Source organism: Prionailurus viverrinus, chromosome A2 (assembly GCF_022837055.1).
Source record: "Prionailurus viverrinus isolate Anna chromosome A2, UM_Priviv_1.0, whole genome shotgun sequence".
NCBI classification, from domain to species: Eukaryota; Metazoa; Chordata; class Mammalia; order Carnivora; family Felidae; genus Prionailurus; species Prionailurus viverrinus.
This window is the reverse complement of record NC_062562.1, coordinates 157,042,196-157,067,613: the sequence shown is the minus strand read 5'-3', so window position 1 is coordinate 157,067,613 and position 25,418 is coordinate 157,042,196. Positions and strand designations below refer to the sequence as shown.

The 25,418-nt window shown below is 44.0% G+C and overlaps 1 protein-coding gene, 1 long non-coding RNA gene and 1 gene segment (V, D, J or C); 1 reads left to right on the top strand and 2 right to left on the bottom strand.

The window, feature by feature from the left end:
• LOC125160516 (uncharacterized) overlaps positions 1-19,467 on the bottom strand; it is a 57,098-nt gene extending 37,631 nt beyond the window's left edge. The window contains exons 1-2 of the long non-coding RNA XR_007150271.1: positions 19,268-19,467; positions 18,265-18,522 (exon numbers count right to left, since the gene is read on the bottom strand). This is a non-coding gene — a long non-coding RNA (uncharacterized LOC125160516). The remainder of the gene's footprint in view (positions 1-18,264; positions 18,523-19,267) is intronic.
• Positions 4,946-10,677, top strand: LOC125160506 (probable inactive serine protease 58). 2 transcript variants are annotated; one of them, XM_047849502.1, is made up of 6 exons: positions 4,954-5,031; positions 5,280-5,366; positions 7,017-7,155; positions 7,380-7,636; positions 10,198-10,337; positions 10,442-10,677. In XM_047849502.1, exons 2-6 carry the CDS (start codon positions 5,327-5,329, stop codon positions 10,589-10,591), a joined length of 726 nt encoding a protein of 241 aa, XP_047705458.1. In that variant the 5' UTR covers positions 4,954-5,031; positions 5,280-5,326; the 3' UTR covers positions 10,592-10,677. The 2 variants fall into 2 exon arrangements, with proteins under 2 accessions (XP_047705459.1, XP_047705458.1); XM_047849503.1 differs by having other exon boundaries at positions 4,946-5,366.
• Positions 19,468-19,473: 6 nt separating the features above from the next.
• On the bottom strand, positions 19,474-21,372 carry LOC125160510 (T-cell receptor beta chain V region E1-like). The segment is given in 2 exon segments: positions 19,474-20,917; positions 21,192-21,372. Coding segments are annotated over 2 exon segments (462 nt in total).
• Between the last annotated feature and the right edge of the window lie 4,046 nt (positions 21,373-25,418).

The window sequence follows — 25,418 nt, the reverse complement described above, 5'->3', positions numbered from 1 at the left end:
GGAATTTAGATTTTTATCTTGTTGGAATCAGAGGGGGTGTCACTAAAACCTCCATGGTAGAGAGAGCATCATCAAATTTCTGAATTTGGACTAAAGAAGCAGAGTCTCTACAGTTTACATGTATTGACTGTGAGTAGAAAGAGAAAGGGAAGTGTCTGGAATAATTTACAGGTTTCTGACTTGGGCAACTGGGTAGGTGGCGGTTCACAAAGATAACAGGAAGAGAATCAATGTTTTCATGTGTAAAGAATCAGGAGCATGGTCCTGAGTAGGAGGGATGGTCCAAGTTATATTTGAGATCCCTGAAGGACATGGAGATGGTCATTTCTAGCAGACAGCTGGAGACAAAGATCTGGATCTCAGATGTCTAAGCAAAAACAACAGGGAGTTGTCTGTTTATGGGTGGTAGCCGCAGACTTCAGCAGAGCTCTGTGCCCCTGGGAAGAGCTCTGACAGATGCTCAGCCCTCTTCTCACCCTGGCATATAGTGGGGAGAGGTATAGCATCCTAGACCTCTTGACCAAGACACTTAAAAATAGAGAATTGAGAGGATTCCAAGTGACCCAAAAGTAGGGTCTAGAGTGAGAGGCCATGGTGTTACATAGAGGGGAGAGGCAGTGCGATATGAGGTCATCTGCTAAAAAAGGTAATAGGAAGAGGAACAGAGAGGGTCGGTGAGATGAGAGAGAGAATAATGCCACAAAAGGAAAAGGCTGCAGAGAGAGGAGTATGGTGTTCCATCCCACGAGAGAGGTGGCAAATCCATACATCTGTAGAGATGGCAAAGGAAGGTTGGTTCTATGCTTTTCATCCCTCACCAAGGTAAAAAAGTGGAAAAAAAGCAATAAAAGCTGGGTCACAAGTAAGACCATAGATTATCCTGACACATAAACAAAAATCAAATTCTCAAATTTGGATACTGAGGCCATTTAATTAAACGATGCTTCTTTTCCTTGTAATCCTTGGTCATTCAAACTGCAAGCCCTTCTGTTTGCCTGTCTTCTCCAGTAGCCTCATTCCTAGTTTCTCACTGCTTCCCATCTCTGAGTCACTGCCCAACACCCCCTGTCCCTTTTATTGAATCACATTTATACTGTTCCAGAGTTTTTAATAAAACGCTCATCTGAGTATTTAAGTAACTCTTAAATTATGTCTTCAACACATACTGGCAATCCTGCATTTCCCATGTCACTGTCTGTACAATTCTCCATAATGGCCACCTCAAGCATTTGCCTCTCTGCTCCTGTCTTCAGTGCTTCATCTTCATTGGGTGACCTCTGGCATGGGAGTACAGGGAGGTTGAAGCCATCAGCAATAACTTCACTCAACCTCCCACCTTCTACCCTGCAAACATACTTAGTGCTTTTCTTCCTCGTTCTTTTCCATCCTTCCTGGAAGTGAGACCCTATTATCTACAACTTCTATGTCCACCTGTGATATGGATCACATCTCCCCTGACTTCCTCATGGGTGTGCTGTATTGATTATCTCTACTTCTTTATATTTTTCCATTTCCCCTATCTATTGACTTCTTTCTGTCACCATGGAAGCAAGATAAAGCCTATTCCATCCAAAATATGGAGCCTAAGGATGGGCTCCCTTGATCTGCTCTCTGGTTGCCTCCTGGGTCTTCTTTGCAGGCAGTGCCTACTTGACAATTCTTGAAGGGCCCATTCTGTGGGATTCTTCTGGGTCTCTCTTCACACTCTTCTGTACATGCTCTTCTCTTTTGAGTCCTCGTCTATATCTCCAGAGACTTTTCCCCCATCTCTTCATTTGCTTAACTTCTACTCATCCTTTAAGCACCAAACATCTCTTCCTCAAGGAAGTCTTCTTCTAACCTTTACATTAGGGTCCCTGCTATGTGATTTTCTACATCCCTTTCTTTCCCCCATTGGGACATCCATGGTGGCAAATCTTGTTATATCCGTCTCCCCTATGGGTCTTCATCATCTGTGAGGGCAAGATTCCCATTTCCCTTACCACTAAATCAATAATATCTAATAAAGTGCCAGCACACCGTATACTTTGTATTGGTTTTCCACTGCTGCATAAAAACATTGCCACAAACTGAACAGCTTAAGACAACATGTATTTTCTCACAGTTTCTGCAAATCAAGAGTCCAAGTATGACTTAGCTGGGTCCTCTCCTCACGGTCTAGTAAGGCTCTGAAGTAAGAATTTGATTTCTAAGCTTTCTCAAGTTGTTGGTAGAATTCATTTCCTTCTGGTTGTGCGACACAGGATCCTCACCTTTTGCGGGCTGTCGGCTGAAAGCTGCCCTCAGGTCCTTGAGGCAATCCTTTGCGCAGAGAGGGCATCCGTACATAGTTCTTTGACACTTAATCTTCCTCAGTGTGGCTGCTTACATCCCCAAGCCAGTGGGAAAAATCTCTCTTGTGCATGCTAGTCAGGTAGATGTGTGTGTACACACACACACACACACACACACACACACACACACACAATGTTAGTGTTATGTATTAACATAATTATCAGAATGACATCCCAGAATTTTTGCCATATTCTATTAGTTGGAAGCAATTCACACATCCCACATCTAAGAAGAGGATATTAGGGATTATGCAAGGCATGAACAGTGGGCTTAAAGTCTGTCCAAAATATTCAATAGAATTTCATCAAGTAATAAATTTATTGGATCCTTATCTCCCACACAATCAAGACTTACACAAGTCTTATATATGCAGGGCTTATACACTAAGGCTTTCCGTTATAGAATTCCTGCTTATCTCTCGACCTAGTTCTTAACACTTTCACTGTAATACATAGCTGCTGTTCCTCAAACACACCACATTGTTACATATATTCACGCTTTAACAGAAGGCTTTCCCTCTTTTTGAACTACTTTTTCTCTCCTTTTTATGTGAGACAAGTTCCTTCCCTCCTCTAAGACCCAGGTAGAGTGTGAATTTTTGGATACTCCTTCTTTATAACAATGGAGGCTGAAGAAGTAAGTATCTAACTTGTGTTCTAAGGCAATACCTCAACCTCCATTAAGAAACAAAACAAAAGAGCATAGGAAAAAAAGGAAAGAGAGCAAGGGAAACCAAGAAACAGACTCTTTAGAGAACAAACTGATGATTACCAGAGGGGAGGTGGGCAGGGGGATGGGTGAAATAGATGATTGGGATTAAGGAGGCCACTTGTGATGAGCGCCAGGTGTATGGAAGTGTTGGATCACTACATTGAACACCTGGAACTAATATTACACTGTATGTTAACTAAGTGGAATTTAAGTAAAAATTTAAAACTCTCCTACATGTTATTATGAAGATTGTTAAACATGCAACAAAGCTGAAAGAATTTCACAGTGTATACCTGTATACCCATTACCTGGATTCTACCATTGAGCAATCTATTAACATCTGGCATTGGTGTGGTATATTTGTTACAGCTGATGAACCAATATTGACACATCATTAGTAACTAAAGTCCATGGTTTATATTAGGGCTTGCTCTTATGTTATATAGTACTTTGGACAAACCCATAATGGCATGTATCCACAATTAGAGTATCATATAGAATAATTTCACTGGCCCGAAAATGCCCTGTGCTCTACCTGTTCATCCTTGCCCCCTTCTCCTCAAATTATGACAACCACTCATCTTTTTACTGTCTCTATAGATGGACTTTTTCAAAATATATAATAACTTTACACTGGCTTCTATCACTTAGTAATAAGCATTTAAGGATCCCCCATGTATTTTATCACTCGATAACTCATTTTTTTTAAATCACCAAATAATATTCCAGGGAGGACATACCACACTTTGCTTACCCATTTACTTATTTAAGGACATTGTGGTTGGTTCCAAGGTTTGGCAAGTGTGACTACAGCTGCTCTAATTACTCATGTGTAAGATTTTGTGGACATAAGTTTTCATTCAGGTAATCCCGAAGAGTGTGATGGCTGGATCATGTGGTAAGATTATGTTGAGCTTTGTACAAAACCACCAAACTGTCTCCCAAAGTGGCTGTACATTTTGTATTCCACCAGCAATAAATAAACATTCTTGTTGTTTCACATCCTTGCCAACATTTGGTGTTCTGTTTTAAACTGTAGCCATTCTCTGAGGCATGTAGTTGTTGCTTTAGTTCATAATTCCCTAATGTATGTTGAGAATCTTTCCATATGCTATTTGCCATCTGTGTATCTTCTTTGTTGATATGGACTGAACTGTGTCCTCCAAAATTCATCTATTGAAGCCCTAAACCCCAAAGTGACTGTATTTGGAGGTAGGTCCCATGAGAAGGTGGCTATCTACAAGCCAGGAATGAATTTTCTGGCACTTTGATCATGGACTTCCAGCCTCCAGAACTGTGGGAAAATGCATGTCTGTTTATTAAGCCACCCAGTCTGTGGTGTTTTATCATGGCGGTCTGAGCAGACTAATGCATTTGGTAAGGTATCTGTTCAGATATTTGGCCCACTTTTTTATTGAGCGGTCTGTTTTCTTGTTGAGTTTAGAATTTCCTTACATACTTTGGATACAAATCATTTAACAGATCATGTGTTTTGCGAATATTTCCACGTAGATAGTGGTACAGGTAGAGCTTGAGCTCTGAATACTTTATTTTGTAATTGCCTGTCTATGTACCCATTACTCCCACCAGTGTATAAGCTCTTTGCAGGCAGAGCAGTGTTTTCACATTTAAGCAGCCTCTACAGTGAGCACAGAGCCTTGCACAAGTCAGACACATAATATAAATTATTGAGTGGCTGGGGGAGTAAATGAGTGGATGGACAGTGACATGAAAGAAAAGGCTGATATATCTCAAGGAGGAGTTCAGTGTCAGGCAGAGGGGTCAGGCCAGCACCAGAGGGCTGGGTTATGGCCACTGGAGACAAATGTCTGTGTCACACAACCAGGGGTTAGCATCACACAGATGGGAGGAGTCACTGTCCTGAGTATAGTTTGGAGAGGGCCATGATTGCAGAGTCTCACAAAGGCCAGAGCACAGAGGAGGGGGCTGTGGAAACAGTGTGAGCCCTGACATCTCTCAGATTAGGTATGTTTTCCCCTGAAAAGGAAAACAAAAATGCTACATTTCAGATCCATTCTCTACTGTGTCAGGGACCAAGACACCTGATCTCAGTTCTTATCTTTCTGATACCTGACACCATCCTGACTGGTGGCCACCTCTTCTGGAACTGAATCCTGCCACCGGAAGAATTCAGATGATACATTTGGATGATACACCCCTTCTTGCTGTATCTTCCTTAGCCCTTTTCTGTCCCTCTTCTCCATCCTTTCCAGAGACTCTGGGCTGAAACTCATCCTTTGAAAAGGCTTTTGACATCAATATGAAGTTTATCCTCTTCTGGGCTCTCTTGAACCTGACTGGTGAGTATCTTCCACATTCTTCTCTTTATTTGCCAAAAAGAAATCCGGGAGGAATCACAAAAGATAGATAAAGACAGAAGGCGCTGCTCCAGGCTACAAGTGAAGAACGGATTCGCCCTCCCTCACCACCACTACCATCCCCATCAGCTTTCCAACTGTGCCACTGCCCATCTGCCTCATCTCAGCTGATTGCTTGTATGCTTTTGGGGGAGACGTGGACATTGACACCCCGATACCAGACCTGCTCCCAAGGAATACTGGCCCAACCCTGGGCCTGTCTAGAACAGGACCAATGTGCGCATGAGGGAATGAGAAGCAGAGTCAGGGGTTGAAAGCAGGACATAGCAGAGCATTAGAGGGTATTTGGTCTTGTCCTGGCAGGTTCCAGTTATTCAGGCAAAAACCTTGGAGGTATGCATAAAAGCTCTTTCTCTCACCCCGCATCCAATCTATTTGGAATAATTTCGTTGGCTCTGTCTTCTAAATATATCCTAAATCCAATCACATCTCATCACCTCCACTGCCCACAATGGCCAAGCCACCATCTCCTGCCTGGATTATCACATTATTCTCCAACAGACCTCTCTGCTTTCTACTCCTACACTTCACACTTTTTCATAAGCAAATGACTATCACTGCCTTACACAAAACCCGGATGTGGCCTAACATTCCTTCAGAAGAAAGTCCACATCCTAATGATATTCTATAAAACCCTACGTCACCATTGCAGTCTCTGTGCTTTCCTGCTCTTTTCCCCCTCACCTTCCATGCCAGCCACACCAGCCTCTGTGATGCTCCTTAAATGAGCCTTGGGACACTTGCTCCAGCTGTTTCTTCCACCTGGAACCCCAAAGACCCAGATATCTGATGATCTAACTCCCTCATCTTCATTCCATTGGTCATGACTCATGCTGTCCACAGGTCTACCGACCCTGACCGCTATGTAGTATTGCAGAAGGCCCCACCACACACATGCACATCCCAGTACTACCTTTCCCTCTTTCCCTGTTGTACTATTTTTTCCGCAGCACCAATCACCATCTAACACGCTGTATCATTCACTTATGTATTGTGTTTACTGTCATTGAATGTCTCCCCTCATCAGAACGTACGAGAGCAGGGATATTTATCTGCTTTGTTCCCCATGTTGCTCCCGCACCTAAAACAGAGCCTGGCGCCTACTAGATGCTCAGTACTTACTTGCTGAATGAATAAATTATCTCCCCCTCCTCAGATTCTGTTAGCAGTTGGTCCATTTTTTAAATGGCACTTGTACTGTTTTGCCTTTCATTGTTGTAGGGAAAGGGATGAGATAGATAAAAGCATTCTCAAAAAAGGTAAAAACATAAAGTTCTCTATGAGTTGATTTAACATATGTTCACTGAATTGTAGAAAGTATTTAGAAAACTTGTATTTTAATTTGAAAAATATTTATTGACAACAAAAGGGGAAATACCCGTATCTTTTGAAAATTGATGTTTGTATCCTTTTCTTCACGTTTTTAGATCAAAGTAAGCCAGTTTACAAATTCAGCTTACAGACAAAGGTATTAGAAGGGTAGGGGGAACATAAGCATATTAAGTAATTTTCCTTTGTTTTTCCCAGAGATCCCTGCAAAACTCTCAGAACTTCCTATGTTTCTCTCTCCAGTTGCCCTGGCTTTTGATCCAGATTACCTAACTGACATCACTCCTCCATACCTGGTCTACTTGAAATCTGATTACTTGCCCTGTGCTGGAGTTCTGGTTCACCCCTTATGGGTGATCACAGCTGCACACTGCAACTTACCGTAAGTAGTAAGCCCCCAACACCACTTTATGCTTTGGGGTTTCAGGTTGGGCACAGACCCAGAACCCTGCCTGGTGCCACTGCTCAATTAAGTGGAGTTAGGGAGGTCTTCTGGGGACGTCCAGTGGTAGAGAAAAAGGTCTGTGGGAAGGGGCCAATAAAGACCCAAAAGGATGGATAAATAATCTCTGTCGAGTCTTCTCTCAAACAACTACACTGTTACAGAAAGCTTCAGGTTATACTGGGGATTACAAATCCATCAAACTATGATGAGAAAGATATACAAGTAGTTGGCTATGAGAAGATGATTCATCATCCACACTTCTCAGTCACTTCTATTGAATACGACCTGATGTTAATCAAGCTGAGAGAATACATTGAACTCAATGACTATGTGAAACTGGTCAGCCTGCCTGAGGAACCTGCCCCTGAAGAAGCCATGTGCATGGTCTCCACATGGGCCTACAACCTATGTGATGCCTGTGAGTGACCTCAAGATAATACTGTTCTCTCAGAGTAGGAGACGCCTCTGTTCCCTCTCTATTCTTGGCTTCTGCAACTCTTCCCAGTGAGGCTTCCTTCTGACCTCTTAATTCATTTTTTCATCTCTTTTCCCTTTCCCTCTATCTTAGTGAGGGAGTCCTTTGAGCTTCCTCTCCCACTGTCTCCTGCTACCACCTACGCTTCCAGACATGATAGAAATGGTGTTAGTGGAAAGAAGACATTTGTATCCTAGTCTTAATTTGCTGTGTGACAGGTGGTCACTTTGCCTTTGGGGCATCAGTTTTGTGACCTCTAAAACGTGGCACAAACTGTAGCAGATGTTTTCAAACTATTTCAGGCAATACAGAAACTTAAAGCCTTGATATATCATGAAATAATATTAATGTATTCAACATAAGATAAATATGCAAACTGTGCCAACCCAGGCAGGGCTTCTGTATGCAAGACCGATGCAAGACTAGCTCATGAGTAAGTTTATTTATGTATTTAATATCTGTCATGTGATACACACACTATAGTATGGAAAGGAGATTGACGTTGGCCAAGCTTGTCAGCTTATACCCATCCATCTACCCCAATCCTCCTTTTATAGAAGTCAAGAGGCAGCTGTCCACGTATTCTAACAATGCTGCCATGGCTCCAACCTTTTTTTTTTTTAATTTATTTTTGGGACAGAGAGAGACAGAGCATGAACGGGGGAGGGACAGAGAGAGAGGGAGACACAGAATCGGAAACAGTCTCCAGGCTCTGAGCCATCAGCCCAGAGCCTGATGCGGGGCTCGAACTCACGGACCGCGAGATCGTGACCTGGCTGAAGTCGGACGCTTAACCGACTGCGCCACCCAGGCGCCCCGGCTCCAACCTTTTTAAACTGCTCTTTGGTAAATACCTTCAGACCTTGAGGTACATTTACTTGAATATTCCAAAAAAAAAAAAGTAAAAATTCTTTTTCCCCTAGCTTTATTGAGGTATAATTGAAAATTAAACATTGTATGATTTAAGGTGCATAGCGTCATATTTCGATATACATATACAATGTGAAATGATGGTCCCATCACCTCACGTACTTACTTTACGTAAGTGTGTGGGGTGAGGATACTTAAGATCTACTCTCTCAGAAAGTTTTAAGTACACAGTACAGTGTTATTAACTATAGCTACCAGGCTGCACATTAAATCTCTAGCACTTCTTTGTGTAATAGCTAAAAGTTTGTACCCTTTGATCAACATACCCCTATATCTTCCACCCACCAGCCTCTGGCAACCGCCATTCTATTCTCTGTTTCTGTGAGCTTGGCTTCTTTTAGATTCCATGTAGAAGTGAGATTATACAGTACTTGTCTTTCTGTGTCTGGCTTATTTCACTTAGCATTATGTCCTCTACACAGGTAGAAATTCTTTGACCTCTGAGATTCATTCCATTTGAGTTTTGAAAATAGGCAAATGTCCCTCTGATGAGCAGTATGTTTGACTCATCCGGCTTATGCTACTTGGTCAAGAAGAGATATGACATAACCAAAAAAATGCAATACATTTTGATCTGGCTTATGAAATAATTTTTTTAGCAGATACTGACTTTTTCTGATCTGACAAATGAAAAACTAGGCGCTCTAAATTCCTTCAAACTCTAAAAAGAAGAGATGTTGTTTAAGGGTACATACTTGCAGCCAGTAGTTAAAGAAGTTCTGGAGACCCAAGACATAGCATATTGAATATAGACAGCAATATCATGATATGATCAAACTTGCTAAGAGACTAGATCTTAATTATTCCACCACAAAAAAGAAATGATTATGTGACATGATAGAGGTGCTAACTATGATGGCAATCTTATTACAATATATAGATGTATCAGGGCGCCTGAGTGGCTCAGCCAGTTAAGCTTTCGGCTCTTTGGCTCAGGTCATGATCTCGCAGTTAGTGAGTTCAAGCCCCGCATCAGTCTCCACACTGACAGCGCAGAGCCTGCTTGGGATTCTCTCTCTCTTCTTCTCTCCCTGCCTCTCCCCTGCTCTCTCTTGCTCTCTCTCAAAATAAATAAACTTAAAAAAAAAACCCACAATACATAAATGTATCAAATCAACACATTATACACCTTAAATTTACACATTGTTACAAGTCAAATATATTTCAATAAAAAAAATTTAAAAAGGAGTCAGTGATGAATTTCAACTAAAAGACAAATAAACATAAAAGCTCAAAAAATAAATCAGAATTCCATATCAAAGGATATTCTTGAAACGTTTAAAGTTCTAGAAAATTTTAAAGTGATTTATTTCATTTCATTGCAGAAATGTCTCATATTTACATGTCACTTCCAAGAATTTAATCTCTTTTATAAAGAGATCGACACTTGTATCGTGAGAAATTGTTAATCTGATCATTTCCTGCTGTCCAAGTAGCCACATTTTGATTTCTCTCAGTGTTTGATCTCTTTTCCTTTCTGCCAGAAGGAATATGTTGAAAAAGAGGGCAAGGAAAAAAAGGAGGTTTGTTATCTACTGACTCTTACGGAAGCTCTGTGTCTTTCTGTCTTCTAGCCAAGGATCCTGACTCACTGCAGAATGTGAACATCTCCATAATCTCCAGGCGTGAGTGCCACAATGCCTATAAAACCTACAAGATCCAGGAAGGTATGCTGTGCTTAGGCATTGTGCCAGGAAGGAGGCTGTCCTGCAAGGTAGTATGTTCTTAATGTCTTAGTTTTCCCATTTTATTTCTTTTGTGTTTTTTGCCAGAAAGATAAGATAACCTAGTTTCCTTTTTTTTTTTTTTTCCTGGCAGGAAGTCACAGCTGCCCCAGCAGTCTGCAATGGGGTCCTTCAAGGAATATTGGCTTTTGCAGATGGATGTGTTTTGAGAGCTGACGTTGGCATCTATACCAAAATCTTTAACTACATGTCCTGGATTAGAAACACAATCAAAAACAACTGAGCTCCCATGGCAGGAATTCTGGATCATGTGGCACAGCCTGTCCCTGTGTCCAGCCTCACAATTAAACCTTGAGTAGATGCCCTGGATTGCATCAGGCATGCCTGTCTCGCTTCTGCCCAACGGAGTGAGTGATTTGTACATCCCTAGACTATGACCTTACATGATAACCCTTTGTCTTCTCCATTTGATAAAGATGGCAAACTCATTACCCCTTAGGCAGTTGAAGTGTTATCAAGTGGGGATTGTGTTCTAACAAAGGGATCATTGACCTATTGAAAAAAAAAGGCCAGCCCACAATTTTGGGTGATAAATCCCTACTACTTGCACTGAATTAATGTGCACTTTTGTTGAATTGCACATAACAAAACGAAGAAGGAAATATGACAAAGAGAGAGCTGATTAGACATACAGGTGAGGGAAAAGGCTCCTAAGAAGGAGACTATAGGAGGTATTGCACTCTGTTTCTCCTTGCCCACATGACTCTCTACACCAGGCATAGATCATGGTCATTCATTTTGCAGAATTCTGGATAGAGGCTGGAGTCATGGGAGGTTAATACAAAAGTGAACTGAGGCATATGACACAGCAGGTGTAACAGGGAATTGGGGCCAGATTTTGCCATATATGCTTGCCCCTTCTATTATGCCTGCTGCTGCAGGGACTCCATTCTCCATAACTGTTACTCTTGCATTTTTCTTCCTTACTCCCTGTGTTTTCATCTCACCCCTGCAGCGCCAGTTACCACCTGAGAGTTTTAATGAATAGTTACTTAAGATCAAAAGCACAAAAACAAAAATGAATTTTAGAGAGTACTGCCTGTGGCCACCACAGGTAGGCTATGGGAAACTTACAGTCCAGCTAGGGGACAAGAGAACTCCTCTCAGGAAGCAAAGTGCCAGCAGGAAATCTTGTCCTCTCTAGGGTTCGAAAACCTCGAACTGAGTAAACCCCAGCTTGCAGTGTTGAAAAGCAACACTTTGTGTACAGGTTATTAAGGCAATTGTAAGAACTTTACCTTCAGATATGGTATTAACTGACATTTTAGCTATGGAAAAAGAGATGGTTTTTGCAAGAGAGCACCTTACCCTCTGGAGATGTTTCCCACCTTAAAATGGTACTATGATTTCAGTAGTTTATTCTGTTATCTTATAAGGCTACTTGATTCTAGGTGATAATGCATACGTCAAGGTCACTGCATTCCATGGGCATCAGCCTACTGTCTCACCATTGTCACTGTACACTGGCTTCCTTGGTTGGAAAATACATTCTGGGGCTCCTGGGTGACTCAGTTGGTTAAGCATCCAACTCCTGATTTTGGCTCAGGTCATGATCTCACATTTCATGAGATCAAGCCCCACAATGGGCTCTGCACTGACAGCATGGAGCCAGCTTGGGATTCTCTCTCTCTCCCTCTCTTTCTGCCCCTTCCCCATTCATTCTCTCTCCCTCCCTCCCTCCCTCCCTCCCTCCCTCCCTCTCTCTCTCTCTCAAAATAAATAAACCGTTTTAAAAAAGGAAAATACATTCCTTTTTTTGTAGGATACGTAAGGCATTCAGTTAATTCAAGGATGATGGTGCTGGGAAGGTGGCAAGGAAAAGAAAGATCAAATACAGACTATGTCATTTTCAGTAAGGACAATAGCTACTCCCTCCACGATGAAAGGGACTGCCAGGGGACCTGGGGTACAGCGCTACATCAGAACTACATCAGGGCTGAGATTGGTCACTGACGCTGGCACACTGAATCTGCAGCAGTGGTGGTAGGCAGGTGCATAAGCTCCATTTGGCCCCATCACTTTTTTATGGAGCCACTAAAAAGCACTCGGGAGAATGAAGAAGGACTTCGGAACAGACCCGCTTATCTACATGATTCTTAAATTCCTCAAAAGTGAGAGCATTTTGGTGAGAATTCTCATGGGATACAATATTCTCCTGCTCCAAACTGACCCTGAAAAATCCCACTACATTATTTTTCCCCAAACAGCTAATCCTCATTCCATCCATCTCCCTCCTTCTGAGTGTCTGTCAGGGCAGACCACTAGCCACTCTCAAGAAATTCACATATACCCTACCCCAGGTAAGAAAACCAGATGTGTTGATTGAACTTCTGTCTCCTGAGAAGAATCCCATTCTCCTCTTTCCCTCAGGGCATCCCTCTGAGGGGCTTTATTATCACATTAGTAGATGTGCAATCAGTATCAACCTGTCAACCAGTAAAGTCTTTCCATCCTCAGTGAACGGTTTATGAATAAATCTATTTGAGGTCATAATGTGGCTTAAGGAAAGATTTCCCAGGGCAATTGCTAGTGCAATTTATTTGGATTTTCAGGGCCTAATTTACCTCTGGCCCATTACACTAGAAGTTGGGGATGGAATGTTGTTGAGCATATATCCAAATCAATAACAGTTACCCACCTAGAGCAAGTTTCATGGCCAACTGGTGATCTGGAGTCAGGCATTGAGTCTCCACTAGACCCCAGTGGCAAACCAGAAGCTATTTCCCAAAAAAAGAAAAAGGAGCATGAATTTGCTACCATGTTTTGGGATCTCTATTTTGATTTTCTTATTAGGTTTTGACATGAGCTTCATTCAGTACACTAAAGATACTTCCAACACCATTGAATCAACAGAGTTTACAACTAACAAACAGCCAATTGTACTTCAACCTGTGCTGGCTGCAAAGTCTTCTCTGACTTACTCTCTTCCTAAACTAGCAACTTTATAGATCTCTCATTACATGGTTCAGAGCATGATATCCTAATGAGATGGATGTTGCTTATAAAAGTTAGAGATCTTCAGAGACCATTCTTCACAGTAGGGAGCACAAATATAAAACATGTTCAGTTCAGCAGAGGAATCCAACATATACCTGCCTGTAGTAGCAGGTGGCTGTATTTTACTGGTTGCATCACCTGCCCACTATCACATATCTGCCTTTCCAAGACACCCAGGAAACTTGCTACTCCCTGTTATCTCATCCTACCAACATGGTATCATCAATACAATAGATCAGCCTGGTACCCTTTGAGATTGTCAAGTTCCTTAAAGACTATATTCAGTTTCAGGGGCAGAGCAATGGTGACTGCTTGAGCATGGAGGTAAAAAAATACTGTTGTCCCTGACAAATGAAAATGAATTAATTCTGAGCTTCTCAATTCAATGTACAAAAATACATTTTCCAGATGGATAGTTGCATACTGAGTGTGAAGGACTGAATTTATTTTCTCTAGTAAGGAGGCTACATATGGAACAGCAACTATAACTGGTGTTACCATGTGATAATCAAACACTATCATTCCCCACCACTCTTATGACATAGCCAACTGAAGAACTGAATGAGATTAAAATACAAATTATCACCCAGCATATTTCAAGTCTGTGTTGGTAGTACTGACCTCAACAATGTGCTGATGTTTTAGATTTACTAAGGGAAAGTCCCACCAACTTTCTCTTAGCCCCTTCTATGATAAAAGCCCTCACTTCACAGACCCAAGAGATATTGTAGAGATTCTACCAGTTGTAAAAAACAAATGCACCCCTTCCATTCTCACCAATGCACATAGGAAATATGGAAGTAAATTCTAGATGGTTTCAGAGCCCCATTGAATTACTCCAGGGATGACTTAGGTTAAAAAAAATCCATTTATCCCTCAATTTTCAAAAGCCCCACACTGATCAGAGGACAGCACTGATTATAAGTCTTCCCTACCACCACACACACCACAAATTAGTATCAATTCAGAACCCAGAATCTCAAAAAATTTAGCTATGTTCTTGTCCCTAGAGCACAAGTTACCAACTAAATAGATCCAGGTCACCTTTGTATGGGCTAAAAGGGAGACTCTCAATGTTAGAACACGGTCCATTCTCTAGGGTACCAGGTGGGCACTGAACCAGTTTCTGTCACTAACAGGTTTGTGACCTAGGGAGGATCCCATCACATTTTAGGATGTTGACTCCCATTGGTCCACTATTACCAAATCTTTCAGGTGGTTTTTGTTTGTTTGTTTGTTTGTTTGTTTGTTTGTTTGTTTTGTGTGATATAAATCAAATAAGAACTTGAACTTCCTATCAGTTTCATTCCTGGGGATCCCATTTTTATGGAGAACCCTTGAAAGAATCCTCTTAAGGGCTCCAAAACATCACCACATAACATTGTTTGTTTCCATTTAAGAGTAAGAGAAGCAGATGAATTTAATAACTTAACACTTATCTGTTTTCCTGAAACACGTTAGACTAAAATCTAAGAGGCCCTTTAGTAGGAGACAAATGCCACTGAAAGGGGAGAACATCCGGCATCTATAAGGTTATTTGTTTATTTATTTGCACTTTATGTTTTTAGTAGAAAATATGGTAGAGTCCACCACTGGTAGAAGATCCTGAATACATCTTTCTAATTTTAAGTTGCAGCCTTGGGAATCCCTTGTTGCCATGTGTATAAGCCATATTTTCCATCAGCTCTGTAAGTAACCTTGCCAGAAGTTTCCCTTCCCATCTGCCTTACCCCTTTGTCTCCCTCCATTTGTTAAGAAGTTATGTGGAGAAAATGGAGCAGGGGGAGGGTATTTATCAGTTTCCTCAAATCATAATAACATGTTAGGATTTTGGAGAGTATGCCGTTCCATTGAGTAAGGGGATATCCCCTGTAACCACTGTTCTCAAGGCTGAAAAGCTATGATCCCCAAAGCTAAATGTTAGTGAGTAGGCCAGGATCTCACAAAAACAAGGTGAAGATAAGGCTAGAGCCTATGCTTGTGCACAGAAATTAATGTTAGCTATTGTACTGATGAGACTTTCAAGACTTCTTACAATTTGCAAGTCTTCCTTTGTATGTTTGTTTCAAGGACAGGAGGATTTCAGAAACCATAAAATGAGCTCTGTTCCACAGGGAATCAGGGTGGAAAAAAGCTTTGATTTGAAGTCATTGTCTATAACAATTGGAGTAGAATCAAGTTGCGCATTGGAAGCTAAAGATGGGGGCTGAGAAGCCAGTCCAGGGGCTGACACTGCCAAGGAACCCCAAGGTCATTGCTCCCAGGTCTGTTGAAAAGTCAGCAGTACTAGGTACCTTCATTATCTTACTTTGGGGTGTCTGGCAGCTACTTTGACTAAAATCAAACCAGTGCTCCTTGTTGCTCTATGATTTGTTGTTGTTGTTGTTGGTGGTGGTGGTGGTGGTGGTTTGTTTTTAAGAGATTATTAAATGTTAGTAAATCACATGTAGGATTTGCTTCAACTATAAAATATGCATTCAAACTTGCTTTTGGCTGGCTCTCTATAGCCCATATCCCTACCTTGAACCGTTCAATTGGCATACCTATAATCTCTAGAACCCCATCTACAACAGCAGCCCAAGACATGGGGCCAATGCTATCCTTGGTTAAGAGAAGTTTAACTCATCACCAAGCCAAACTTGTCATTACCCTTTTCTATCGAATAGCCCAAATCTAGTAACTGGGACTCTGTTCTGTTCCTGCAGTGAAGCACCCCTACCCTACCTTTTAATCCCAGTTCCATTAATGCTGTCTTTGTCTTGACAACCTTGTCTCATTCCCCAGCTCCTATAAGCCTGGGGCTCTGCCTTACTCTTCCTAGATGTTGCTGGAACCCCATATGAGGCCAGCTTCTTGCTGTCACAACTTCCTGCTGCTGCCTACCTGCCATATAGTTGGTTCTCCTGGCTGCTGCCCCCTCGACTGGCCACCTGCCCGACTTCCCTTAGGCCTTCAATATGCTTTGCTGTCTGGATTCTGTCAGTTTAGCTGGCTCCCTGCTGTGACTGCTATCCCTCCACTCTTTGATTTCCAACATCTCCCCCTCCAATGTAAGTTTATCTCATTTCTAGATGCCCAAAAGTATGATCCCAGGCTTAGTGTGCCTGAAAGAGCATGGATTTGGGATCCAATTTGGTATTTAATCCCAATTTCAACAGCTACTAACTCTGTGTCCTTAGGCAAGGAATTAAGTAATTTAACCTGTATTGTTTGAATATATCTATAAAATGGGACCAGTAGTACATAAGATAACTTATGTAAGGCATGGAGCATAATATTTAGCACACAGTAGGCCCTCAATAAGTGATAATCCCATTTTTAAGTCTTTGCCAAGGGATGACTGGTAATCTGTCATCATTTCTTTTTTCTTTTATAATTTTTAAGGTTTTTTTTTAATTTATTTTGAGAGAGAGAGAAAGAGAGAGAGAGAGAGAGAGAAAGAGAGAGCATGGGAGGGGCAGAGAGCAAGGGAGAGAGAGAATCCCAAGCAGGCTCTGCATTGTCAGCGTGGAGTCCACTGAGGGACTCGGACTCATGAACTGTGAGATCATGACCTGAGCCAGCATCAAGCCAAATTTATTGAGGCTTAATTGGCTGAACCATCCAGGTCTCCTTGTCACCATTTCTTTACATCTGTGTTTGTCTTTCTTCAACTTGGATGGAAACTATTTTCATGTCCACACACACAGACAAAATAAATAAATAAGCAAATCAGGTTATATCAGAGAGCCAGAGAACATTCTGATAGAATTTACCAATATATGTTCCCTTTCCTCAGGTGTCAGGCACCTGTCTTTCCCAGCCTGTATGGAAGAGGCTCTTAGGCATAAAATATAAAAAGGAAGTTTTACAACATTATTGTATTTATTTGGGTAGAGGTCAAAAACTATAACGGCAAGACAAGTACATTGTAATATCATTTAGATAGGCAACTGTCAGATAGAGTTGCTTTATTTTTGAAGTGTTTCCCTGATTTCAGAAACCCTAAACACTCATTGTATATAACGAGGAGAACCCACAAAAGTAGAAAAATAAGTTTAAATTCACAACCCCAACTATTATACAATTTTGTAAAGTTTTCTAGTATTCTATACTTTCTCCTCAGCTTGGCTAACTGCTAATCTGTGTCAGGATTCATTGTCTACCAACCCAACTTTATTCCAGTTTATCCTTAATAAGCCCCACCAGGGTACTCATGGATGTGTGCCTACACTCAAGGGACTTGCATGGATCCTAAGCCCTAATAATTATTAGCCTGTTATCAACTCCCTCTTCCTAAGCCCACCTGTATCTAAGCCCCTGCCTTCACAGGAGACCCACGCTTGTTCTCCTGCTCAAAAGCCCTGAAATGATGGTGTAGGGACCATAAATATGGGCTATATTTCTGTTCAGGGCTCAGGAATCTGAATGATAACACAGAGGCCCCATCCTCCTTCCTCTGCCTCTCAGAGCTGCAAGTGCAACTTCGAGCTCATGTTTTCTGCTCTCCAAGGACCTTCCAAATGAAAGAATAAAGAAGAGAAGAGGAGTAAAATTTGGAGGAGGTAAAGAGGAAACATGGCTGATATTTCTTGAAAGTCACACCATATCTAGTAAAAGACTGAAAACGGAGTGGGTATTCTACACACGTATTGATTAATTGAGAGGATGGCTGAGACAAAGGAGAACAAAGTCTTAAGTGACTGTATTTACCTGCCTGTCCTGGAATCCCATAAGTTTCAAACCAACCCAACCTATGGAGTTAACTACAGAGCAGAACCTAATTTACACCATCAAAATATATTACTTTCCCTTCAAAATAATTAGATTTAATATGTATAACTCTTTCTATTCCCATCTGGACCCACTGAATCCTAGGACAAGTCTGCAGGGTACTTAGGGTCTCTGCAGGACACTCACCTGACTTGCTGCCACATCGTGTGTGGTCTTCCCTGGGCTCTCTGACCATGTCTGCACCACAACAGGAGCCGCCTTTCTGGAAGGGGCAGAGATGCCTTCCAACTCACACCTGCCTTGTCCCGGTGGCAATGTATTCATTACGCAAAAAGGCAGCATCATGAGGTGTTGAGAGTCACAGATATGACTTAGAATTCCTCTACTTGAGTCCTAGCTGTATGCCGATTACCTGCGTGACATCACTGTTGAGGACCCATTTCCCTATTAAAATAAAAGCAAAAATAAAAAGCAACAAATGGTGGTACTTGCCTAAGAGGGCATTTGAAAGTATTGAATGAGAAAATGAAGCTAAATATACTTTGTAAAGACATGGACAAATCACTCTGACCAGCCTGTAGACAGGAGACGACATCACATAGATCAGTATTTCTTATCTGGATAACAACGGATAAATAAAATAATCTAATCAAAAAGCATCAATCAAATTTGATAATCTAATCAAAAAGTGTGAATCCCTACCATCTGCCAATCTAGGAGGGCTAGTTCAATCAGCTAGGAATCGAGGGGCTAGGAAGTGGTATTCAGGCGTAGTTCATGGTCCAAGTGAACAGATTTGCGTCTGGGAAGTCTCCAGGGAGCTCCCGCGAACTGGGGTTGAAGCGAACCCATCAACCAGAGCTACGGTGCCCTCTATCCCTCCAGCAGGAGGTGCTTGGCTGAGTTTCAAAAGCTGCCAGCAGAGGGCCTCAGCTTTCCTTAAGGGCAGGTGGCCCAGGCCTCTCTGCCCTGCCATTTCGGTATATAACAGCCTCTTGCTGGCCTCGGAGGAAGGATCTAAGCGGGGCGTTCTTAGAGGTACCCTTCTTGGAGGGATGAGAGGACAGATACCCAAATGTCCCCAGTGCCCTAGGCCAGGCTCTAGTCCTGCTCCCTATCACCGTTCTTGTCCTCTAGAGCCGCGCAGGTGTTCACCACACACTGGAGAGGGGGCCGAGAGAAGACTCACCTGTGACTCATGCCAGACTATGGGTCTGAGCCGATCATGGAGAACTACGGGCAGATGGCGCCCCCTAGTGGACAAACTCCCTCTCCACAAGCACTGAGGAAAGGACACTTGCCAGCGGCCCAGCCTCGCAGCCACCCAGACCACCATCGGGACTGAGGTTCCTTTGAGATGTCTTCTCGTTCACTCCCACCTTGCACCCCAGTTACCTGCTGGTCTGGTCCACACCCTCTGGGATAGAGATGTTCCGAGCTCGCGGCAGAGTGGAGCAGCAGCCTCTCGGCCTACCGTCTCTGCAGGGCACCCAGGACCGGGGCCTCTCTCCAGGCCCTGCACCGGCCTGCTGGTTCTGGTCCATTTGCCTGGGACCCTAGGCTCCTTGTGTGGCCCTCACTCCTTGTATGACCTTGCTCAGTTTGCAAACCCAGTTCTGAGCCATGGTTTTTTAGTCAACGTTTGGCGAGCCCTCTGCTGTGGCTCCAGACCCTGGTCCTTCCCAGGTCAGGCCCTCTCTGGAGGATTTTACTTCAGAAGAGATCAACTTGAGATTGGGATGTGAGATGTTTAGGTGGTGGTGAGTGCTGCATATGGGGATCTAATTGGAAAAGTGGGTGTTTATTCTAGGGGTGTGGATGAAGGGGCTACCTATTGAGATACGCATTCTTCCTCCTTTCTGAGCTCCCAGAATTTCTCCAGATTTCTTTCCAGCACTCCTCTGGTATTAAAATGCATTGGCTAGTTATGTAGGCATATTGTGAAGAATCGTGCCGTTTGATCCTCACAGCAAGCTCTGAGCTGGGCGGAGTTACTGTCTGTACTTTATAGGCACAGAAACCAAGTTTCTCCCAAAGCTCCCAAGTGGCAGAGTGGTCTGCAACGGAGCCCTTCGGAGCCTGTGGTCAAATCGCCGTGCTACTCAGGTGGAGTGTTCACCAAAAGGGCGGTGGGAAAACAGCAGGAAGAGTCTACAGAGGGGCACAGTCGGTTGGCTGTGCGACTCCTGATTTCGGCCCAGGTCATGATCTCACGGTTTGCAAGATGGAGTCCCGGGTCCGGCTCTGCGTTGGCAGCTTGGAGCCTGCTTGGGATTCTCTCTCTGCCTCTCTCTCTTTCTCTTCCTCTCTCTACCCCTTTCCTGCTCCCCCTGGTGCACAGCCTTTTCTCACACATTCTCTCTCAAAAATAAATAAACTGGGGGAAAAAAAGAGCCCGTTTATAGAAAAGAGGCGACAAGGGAGGATCTGGGAGGAGAGGAAGCAGGCTTACGGGGGCTGTCGGGGCGGGGGAGGAGGTTGGGTCTGTGGTTGCCAATCCGGGATGGTTTTTATTCATTTGTCCAAGGAGGGTGTCTCACTGTGTCTTTGCTGCAGGTGCAGTACAGGGTTCTGCCCTGGGTCACGTTGGCCACGTGCAGCTCCAGCTCCATGTTATCGACCCGTGTCACCTGGTAATCTGCTCCAGGATGGGATACGACCTCCTTATCCCCGGTATTCCGCAGGGTGGCCAGTAGCTGTAGTTGTCCCTGGAGATCCTGTTGGTACCAGCTCATCCAGGGGTACTGGGAATCCCTCAGGATGCACTGCAGGGTTTTAGCTTGTCCACGAGGTACCAGGACCCACCTGGGCCTTTGCTCCACCAAGCTTGCTGAGGCATCTGAAATACACAGTCAGGCCAGGCTAAAGGTACTGAGGGTAGCGATACCCGCCTCCCCTCCCCCAAATCAGCTGCCGCAAAATCTCAGAGGGGGGCCCATGAGCAATGGCAATTGGAGACAAAGGGATGCTTCCTCGGGGGTTGGAGGTGGGAGGGTGCTATGGCTGGGAGAATCTTGGAAAGCCTGGGATGAGGGAACAAAACTTTCTGTGCCTACTGGTCCCTCTTTCCCTCCCTCAGCCCATGGAGTGGCTTTCTCAGCCTGGCATCTGACCTGTTGTCACGGTGGCCATGAGCACCCAGCCCCACAGAATGGGAAATGGTACCATTGCCTGGGCCCCACGGGCTTTCTCCAGCTCGGCAGCGGGACGGGCCCAGTCAGGCAGGAGAGCAGGGTCTCGGTCCATAAGGTGGCAATCAGTAACTGACACTCTGGGCCTGAAACTCAAAAGGGAGTGGCTTCTCCAGGAAACTCAATATTTTGTCTCATTTTCTCACTGCGGTTCAGACCCCACGGTTTCCTGTTTCCTGCATGCCAACAGCCCTCACATGGGCGTGCACACGCTCCCCACATTCACTGAGTGCCTTGGTGAGGGCGCTTAGTTTAGTCCTGCACCCTCTCAGAATCTCTGGGATTCTGGGACACAGACGACAGTGGTTCTGAATCTGTGCCTCAGATCTTCCCAAGGGATTAAAACGTCTCAATGCAACCAAGCAGGCTGGTGGATTCAGCGAAGACCTCTCTCCCCCACGTGCAAGAGGCCACACTGGTCAGTACACAGTGGCCGCTCGTTTCTAATCACACGTGTTCTCCTCTGTAAGGGTAACTGCAAATTAAACATAAGAGGCTTCATTTTCCCTGTTGAAAATAAGGAAAGACACTTAACTCCTGTCCATTCCCTCAGAGCATTTACTTTAGAAAACTTGTAATTTTAAGTTCTTTCTCTGTTTCTTTGAAAAGTGTGTAAATCACCCAGAAATGTTTTTCGCAAGGTCCCGCCATCCTCTCTTTGAAATACAAGTATCAGGATGAGCCTAACTAAATTTAGAGTAGATGCCTCCCGTCAAGTTGCAAAACGATTTCCTGTCCTAAAGATATGGCAAGTTACTTTGCCTTTGGGTAAAGCAAATTAGCAAACCCAGATGGACACCCCCAGTCACCAAGTGACTGTAAGATGAATTGTGGGTTAACAAAAGTCCTGTCCCGGCCTCTTATTTGAGGTCTGGCTATAGTTTATCTCGAGAACATTTATGTAATGGGTTGTATCTGATTACCTATATAAAAGGCCGGGATTTCTGTCTGTCTTTGCAACCCCTTAACAAAATTCCTGGGATGTGTATCACATCGGTTTAATGCTTATTCAGTAATAAGACTGCTTTCTTTCTCTCCTACTTTTGGGGAGAGGTTTTTCTGAATTGGGAGGAGCTTTGATTTTCAGTTTCATCTCCCTGACAACTCACAGCACCGGCCCTACCTAGCAGGTGGCCTTGGGAGTGTTTCTCCCTCTGTAAGATGGAGATAATTATGAAGGTGACTTTATAGGAGTAAATAGATTAATACATGAAAAATTCTTGGAATAGAGTTTGGCACAGACTGAGCACTTAGAGTTGACTCCTGTCACCGCCATGGTCAACTACCAATTCAATTCCAATTTCACAGAATTAATAGCAGCGTTTATGTCTCCTTCTCTCTCAGTCATCAGCTGAGATTAAGATCACAAGATCTTGTAACTTTTCAACAGTGGTAAGAGGCCTTGTTTTTTTCAGAAAGTTTGGAAATCAGCGATCTGGGAAATCAGATGTAAAGGTCCATAGCTACCTTCTCTTCCCCCTCAGAATTTTATGGACAAAAGTAAGGGGACACATAGGAATCTAGCAACTGAACTTTACAATTTCAAGACCTGGGACTGCACCATATTCACGTCAGTGTTCCCAGTGAGGTGTCTGCGCTGTCACAGACACTTGATGAATGAAGAAGACAGCTGGAACACAATAGGACCGCAGACCCACCACCCGGGAGACTGCACGTCAGGGAACAGTGCAGTGTCCTGGGGCTTTGCGCCTCCCAGATTCACTAAGTTTGCTAATCTGCTCAGGTGTAAATACTTACAACAATATGGTTCCCATGATTCTGGCAAAGGATAACGGTTACTGATGCCATGTGGTGACAGCATAATACAGTTTATAATTCAGTTGGCGTGATGACTTCAAAATTGTGTGGTTGTTCATTTAAAAAAAACCCCACATTTTCATTATGTACAATTTTGTGTATAAAACAAGTTCATTAATATTTTCTATATCTGACTATTTCAAATTTGCATCATCTAATCGTAAAGAAAATATCAATCGCCCTGCATTCTCAGTAACATGTGCTGGCCTCCTTTTGCCTTTCGCTGTCCTGCCTGTTCCCAACCTCATCTCTCCAGGGACGGAGAGGGATGAAGCTCTGGGAAGAACGCCCAAATCGCACATCTTGAATACCAGAAATATGTACGTGCCAGGACAGAGACGTCCTCACTTAGCAAGCCACGTGCACTGCATTCTGAGTTTATTCTGGGAGAGAGTTGCTCTGGGGATCAGAGGGTAGAAGGGAAGGGGGCTGGGAGAGGGAGCAAACCATAACTGGGGGAACAGGTGAACAGGGAGAGAAAAGGCCAGTGGGTGGCCAGAAGGAAACCAGGAACAGAAACCGTGAGCTGCAGCCACGGGCTCCCAGCTTTCTCCCTGAGGCAGGCTCTCTGGCCGGTAGACAGATTGCAGGATAAGGGATCCTGGCCCCATCTTGGTTTATAGGACGGGCTGCCTGTCTCCCTGCCACCCCCTCCCTTAGCCTTAATCCCCAAATGCGATTGGGATCAGAATGTCTCTGATACTCCTGTTATCTCCTCCCTGGATTCCTGCTCCTCAAGGTCATTGCGTCCCAAGGCTCCTCCTCTGGTCTTGGCCCTGCTCCCATCCTGGGCCAAGGTAAACCTCTTCCTTCCAGATGACTGCCAGCAATCTCCCCTCTCTCAGAAAAGGCATGGGAAATGGGTTTTCTTCTCCCACTGCACCCCAGTTCCAACTCAGGTGCTCACAGAGCCTGCCAACCACCCCAGCTGGGTCCATACCAGCTTTGATGAACTTAACTGATACTAAAAAGAATATGCATGTCCCAGAGGGAGGCGTAAATAGATGCCCCAGCTCCTACCCACTTCCGAGCTGACTTCCTGTGTGATGTGTGGTCTAATTTCTGTGCTGGCAGATGCCCCCTGGACGCATGTCCTTGTTAATTTTTCAGAGCCTCTCCATTGCCTGATGCAGGAAGGACACTGGGGGTCAGTGAGGTGATTTCTGGCTCACGCCCAGCTGTGTCATAGCTTGGGCAGAAAGAACTCTGGAAATAGAGTGAGATGTGGGTCCCCTCCCTAAGAAGCAACCAGCAGATGATAACCCCTTCCACCAGGGCAGCCACGGTGGGGAAGGCATGGCAGGTGGCTGGGTGCCTTGTGGGTGTCTGTAACCTAAGCAAATAATGGAATGGGCACTGGCCTGGGGGCAGAGCCCCTGTGTTCTTGTGTTAGCTCTGCCTCTGACTGGATGGGGGGTCAGGCACTCCTCATGTTACCTCTTGGTATTTCCCTTACCTCATTGAAAATTAAGTGGATTGCAATACTTGAAAAATTAAGTGGGTCTCAAGTTCCTTTTCACTAAAATTCCTTTTTCTAAAATTCATTGCCTGGCAGTAGTGTCTATTTCTCAGTAAATCTGGTGTCCTAATATTCTAACATTCCTTCTGTGTCTTTATTGCCTGAATACCAAAGCCCCCTAGTGGAGAGTCAACTAAATGTGACTTCTCTGGCAGGCAATTCATGGAAGGAAGGGTAAACACCAAACATCCCAAAGGCCAGTTTACATTTATCCCCCTATCTCTCCCTCTTCTTTCCTTCCTCTCCTCCTCCTCCCTGCTGCTCCCCAGGAATGTGCAGAAACTCAAGACTGCCTCAGACTCACCCATCTGGAAAGCTGATTATGGTTCCTTCACCTCTATGTGTCCTTCCAGGGATTAGTAGCAAAGACTCCTCCGGGAGATGGAAATCGTAGCCTTCCCCAAACACCCTCTCAAAAACTTCTCTCCTTCCTCTGCTGCATGTAATCAGTCCTGCCCCCACGCCCGGCTATGCACCAATTCCAGATATAGAAAAATGCCCATAAAAACTGGGTGGGGGACAGGCGCCAGAGGGCAGGGTGCTCAGTAAGGACATCCAAGGATATAGGGATGGGGCAGAGGTGCAGAAAGGGAGAAAGAAAGGCGAGGGAGGAGAGACAGGGAGAAACCCAACCCCCTTGATTCTGTAGGGTCCCCACTGGCAGGACCCTCGCATGGGGTCGGGGTGGAAGAGTCTAAATGACCCACTCCTGAGAATTTCATGTCAGGTATCTGCTCCAGGGCAAGAGCAATGTGCTCTGTACCCTCTCTGACCACCTCACACCTCATAACCTCCAGGGTTATGTAAGTGGC

What these genes read in the sequence shown, in the direction of transcription:
- LOC125160506 (XM_047849503.1), top strand. Translation starts at nt 5,327, where the DNA reads ATGAAGTTTATCCTCTTCTGGGCTCTCTTGAACCTGACTG. An exon ending in GCTGCACACTGCAACTTACC is followed by an intron (nt 7,156 to 7,379) that starts GTAAGTAGTAAG and finishes ACACTGTTACAG; the next exon opens with AAAGCTTCAGGTTATACTGG. An exon ending in GAAGGAGGCTGTCCTGCAAG is followed by an intron (nt 10,338 to 10,441) that starts GTAGTATGTTCT and finishes TTTTCCTGGCAG; the next exon opens with GAAGTCACAGCTGCCCCAGC.